Consider the following 5,159-nt stretch of genomic DNA (forward strand, 5'->3'; position numbering starts at 1 on the left):
GTGTGTTTCTTTATTCAACAGTATATTCTTAGACACACTGTGAAAACAAATTAAGTGAATTTAAAACAAAATAAAACAAAGGGGGGAAAAATCCTAGTAGAAATAGAATCACAGTGTTTTACAGACAAAAGGAAAGGAAAAGAAGTTCTCATATGAAAAAGATTTATTATTACATAGAAAATTCCCACAATAGTTGAAACACACTTCAGGAACTAGTAAACACCTTAGATAGAGTTGTGCCGGTTACTCAGCCCACAAGCATCTGCTTTGTCTTAATTAGGCGGGGGAGGTGAATGACCACTGTTTATTTTCATTTTCCTCATTAATTATGAAAAACTGCATTTAATTCATCTTGCATGGTGAGAGATTGGCTGCGCAGATGTAAGTCGTAAGGGAAGTGGCTGTCGGTGGGCAACCTGAACATGGCACCCTGCCCAAGGGGACCCCTGGGTGGCACTGCACAGTAATGCATGCCGTAATTGTAATTTTTGCCATAGTCCAAGGTTTCTTCTTGCTTCAGGGAAAATATCCCATTATAGTTAATTGGGGGAGGACTTAAGGGACCTTCAAACTGAGGGCTGGCACACTCGGGAGAAGTGCTTTCATAGAAGGATTCATACGCACTGCAATAATTGTAGGGCTTCATGGACTTGGAATTATCAAGAGTTCCATGCCCCGGGGGAGTGGTGAGCTCAGGGCTGTGGTAGGGTGGGTAGAAAGTAGAGTAGGGTGACCTTGTGTGGTGCGCCGCCTCCCCACCCTGACCCATCAGGAAGCTCCTGGCGTTGAGCTGCAAGCAGCCTGCCACCAAGTTTGTAGTTGGCTGGGAAAGACCTTTGCATAAGTTTTGGACAAAAGTGAGCAGATCGGGTCTCTTGCCGATTCTTAGAATTTCAGAAAGTGCCCAGATGTAGTTTTTGGCCAGGCGTAAAGTTTCTATTTTGGACAGTTTTTGGGTTTTGGAATAACAGGGGACCACTTTTCGTAAATTATCCAGAGCGTCATTGAGGCCGTGCATTCTGTTCCTTTCTCTGGCATTCGCTTCTTGTCTCCTGAACTTGACCCTTTCCAGCCGGAGCTTAGTCGTCTTTTTTTTCCTAAGACCCCTCCTTCTGGGTAACCCATTTTCATCTTCTTCATCCCTGTCTTCCTCTTCCTCTTCTTTCTCGGTTTCTTCTCCAGGGGCCCTTTTGATGCTCTTTCCTCGAAGGACGATCTGTTTGGAAAAGCTTTCTGGTTTCTTAATTTGCTTCTGGTCCTCGCATTCTCTAGAAAACTTTCTGCACATCTGGGATTCTGGCATTACAACAGACTCATCAAACGGTAGTGTTAACATGGTTCTCTAATCTTAAATTACCTGAAAAAATGCCAGCACAATATTTAAAGTGTTTTCATTTTTAAAGTTTAGACATTTAAAACATACTTAATTGCTTAATTATAAGAATTCAAAAACACACAAAAAAAGGTTGATTCCGGGACTAATTTTTATACAGTAAATATAATTTGAGTTTGTGCACACTAGTAATTATAAAAACATTGACACATGCAGTAGGATTAATTTATACAGGGAAATTATCACAAGAAAATAAAACACGAAGCATTTATTGTAATACGACCACCCACTTCATTCTCTTTGATTTTAAGCTGGCTCCTAGTATACAAAAACGACCATAGAATTCAAGCAAGTGCAAAACATGATATAGCAATGCAGAATTTCATTAATGCCAATTCCCCTGAGTGCAAAATGAGAAGAGAAACCAGTTTTTAAAACGAAAAGTGCTCTCTCTCCATTAGCTGACAAATGAGTGTTGTGTTTCGTTTAGGAGAAAAAAAGCCTTAACTTTATTTGTAGTATCATACAACTGTGAATTTAGATAAGTGGCTGTTGGAATAGACACATTAAAAAAAAAAAGATTAATCAGAGCCAATTTTAAAACTGATCTCTTTCTAATCAGTAAAGAATTACGTAAAAGAGCACTGTTTGCCCAGCCTTCAAAAAGGGAAGGAGAGTAAGCTAATTTGAAATGAACTCCATAAATAAATAAAAAATAAAAATCACTGGCAGTTTTTTTTTTTTAAATCCAAGAAAATGTTGAGACTGCTTTTGCATTTAAAATTTCTCGGAATGTAAATTGTCTGTTTACTGCTTTTCAAATCACCCTGGACAAAAACCACTCTCGGAGTGTTTTTGTTCTACGAGCCACAGAAGTCTCCCTCTAGCTAATATCTGACAGGAACGGTCCAAGGATTCTGACTGCAATTGTGCACGTGTGTTCAGAATCCCGAATGAAAGGAGAAAATAATTTGTGTTTCAAAGGCATTTTTGGTTCTCATTTGGTGAAACAGAAAGTATTTTCATCTAAAGTCTTCCAACAAACAGGCTCAATAAAACAGAGACTTTTCAATTTAACGATCTCCAGCCCCCCTCACACACACACACACACACACACAAACTCTTAGTAATGTCCACATACTTGCAGTGTTACATAATAGCAGTGAAAGTATGTGATAATTGCATCATAAGAATGAAATATGATGAGAAGTTAGAGATGGCAAAGAGCATATAAATACTACAAGACAGTGACACTGTAGCTTTAAATACTTGCATGCAAAGCCAGCATCAATTGAACTATATCTTTATTTATATTACCTTAGCTTTTAATTTCATTCAATAATCAGTTCTCATTTTGGGTCTTCCAAATCTTTTCAGGCTGAGTGTCGCATCGTCTCCTGGAGTCTCTAGATCTGTGTGTATCTGCACTATCTCATTGATCTCTAAAAAGTGACATTGATGCCAACTGCCAGAGCTGGTACCCATGCCATCTGCTAGTGACGTCACGGGGCAGAGAGAACCATGTGATCCTCTCTCTTGGGACCTTCATTCTGCACTGATCATCTGGCATCCCTGTAAGTGGGTACCAGCATTCATGTATCAACACAGAAGGTTAGACTGATAGGGAAAAAATCTGCACCAGCATTTCCCATACAGTAGGTGCCTTTCTCCTCAAGCTGCTCCGGCTTCACTGGCAATCTGTGTAAAGAGCTCTGTTAGTGCTCAGTTTCTCCCTGCCAAGGGTGCACCTATTAGGTAGTCGTTAATATTCCATTCATTCGCAAGGTGGGCTTTTGTGTGTGAGCGAGAGGTTTCTGTTGTTGTTGTGGATGTTGTTTTGTAAAGATCACCATCCCATTCCTGCACCTGGGTACCCAGGGAAAGAAAGCCATGAAAGGAAGCTGGAGTTAGGAAACTGGTCTGCAAGATGTTCAACCAAACTAAAATCCATGTAAGCAAACAGGGGTCAACAAAGGCTTCCTTATGCCCTTATTTTCTTTCATGGCATGTAACTTACGGGTGTGTGTTTGTGTGTTCTCTTATTAACATAGAAGACTTCTGCGGGTCTTAGGAATCTAGAATAAAGGAACAGTTTCTCCATCTGGGATCTGCGAGAGACATTCTCAGATGTTCCCTTTCCTACACTCACTGGTACCTTTCAGCAACTTTTCAGAGATATCCTTAAATACATATATTCCAAAAAATATATATATGTATTTATCTGCATCCTGAAATACATGTATATTACATATATGTACTTATTTTAGGATGCAGATAAATACATATCGTATATATGTAAATATATATAGATATCCTTATATATGTTTACATATAATATATATGTTATTATATGTGTTATCTATATAAAATGCAAATGCTGTAAGTTCATTGTTAAAGATTGCAGGCTGCATCTTCTGTCCTCTACAAAAAGTCACTAACTTCACACTCTTATTGTCCCCTGTATCTTACCAACATTTACTTGTTTGTTCCTTCTCATTTCATTTCAGCCACAATCAAAGTAAAAATTATCACTTAGGATTTCATCTTTCTCTCTCTGACATTCTGCTGAGTTATTTAAAGATTAGCTTGCCTGTGTTTTTGGATCTTTCAGACTTTTTTTCCTCTTAAAATCTTCTCACTTTTTTTTTTTCTCTTGACCAACACCAATTTAAATATTTTGTTTCTCACATCAGTGTCCAATTGCCTTTCCCTACCAGGGTTATTGCTCATTTATCTTTTTTCCCAACTCCCTGCACCCCTCTGGTTTCTTTTCAATAAACACAGTGTAGAAACAGTTAAGCAAAGCTGGCAAAGTCGTGTAGATAATATGAACTGTGAAGACAGGGCAAACTCCATCATCCTCGTCTTTACTCCCCTGAAATCACCTCCTGCCACCAAGAAAAGGACATTTTATTTCAGGGTTGCCTATCAGTAAAGTGAAAAATGCACCTTAGAAAGTTAAAAGTTTAAAAATAAACAAATAAACACCACCTTTGTTGTTTGACAACTGAGTAATCTTCTTTCTATAAAGTGAGAGAGTGTGCTTTCGGTATTAAAGTAATCCCTACCAGAACTGGAACTGTTGAATCTGTGTTCGCATTCCCCTTATAAATCTCATTTTTGAAAGGTTTAGAATTCTGCTGCTTTAATGCACTTTGGGTCCAAACTGGCATCAGGGTCCTCAGATGAAATGAAATTCGGCTCCTGTCATACTCCAGTCATTTCTAACCCCTTCAAAAAGTTATTCAAATGGACAGTTAAAAACACAGCAACAACAGCAAAAAAAGATGGAAGAGTTGGTGAAAAGAACCATGATAGGTAAAAAAAGAGGGTATAGGTTTTTAATTCACAAAAATACAAATTTAAAATAAAATAAGGCTAAAATTCCTAAGTTAAAATAGGTTGGCCTAGTTCAATTATTATTTTTTTTTTTAATTAGGGATACCAAAGCCATTACAGAGTTTGTTGTTTAAGGGGCATATTACTACTGTTAACGGGTGCATTGAGTATATTTCGTACCAGTTTTGGTTCAAAAGCTACACACACTTTTTATATCAACACACAGCATTTCTACAGTAAGACCAGCTACAGAATTTGTTCTTCCGTATGGTTTTTCAATGTAAAGGAGTGTACATATTAGAATCATGAGCCACCGAGCAGCCAGCCCTGTCATAAATTTTGCATACCGCACCATATTCTAAACTTGCAAAGACTCCAGGAGCTGCCTTGTATTACGGGCATCACAAACATGCAAACCCAGATCCAAAGGCTAGATGACACAATATGCCAGTAGAAAATTAGCACTGATGTAGCTCATCGAAACGAT

The 5,159-nt window shown here is 38.2% G+C and overlaps 1 protein-coding gene across 1 annotated transcript; it reads right to left on the bottom strand.

Moving 5' to 3' along the window:
* Positions 1–322: 322 nt before the first annotated feature.
* Positions 323–1,336, bottom strand: NEUROD6 (neuronal differentiation 6). Its single transcript, XM_003406990.3, has one exon. It carries the CDS (start codon positions 1,334–1,336, stop codon positions 323–325), a length of 1,014 nt encoding a protein of 337 aa, XP_003407038.1.
* Positions 1,337–5,159: the final 3,823 nt, after the last annotated feature.

The sequence above is a fragment of the Loxodonta africana genome, chromosome 8, assembly GCF_030014295.1.
Source record: "Loxodonta africana isolate mLoxAfr1 chromosome 8, mLoxAfr1.hap2, whole genome shotgun sequence".
Lineage (NCBI taxonomy): Eukaryota > Metazoa > Chordata > Mammalia > Proboscidea > Elephantidae > Loxodonta > Loxodonta africana.

What these genes read in the sequence shown, in the direction of transcription:
- NEUROD6 (XM_003406990.3), bottom strand. Translation starts at nt 1,336, where the DNA reads ATGTTAACACTACCGTTTGATGAGTCTGTTGTAATGCCAGAATCCCAG.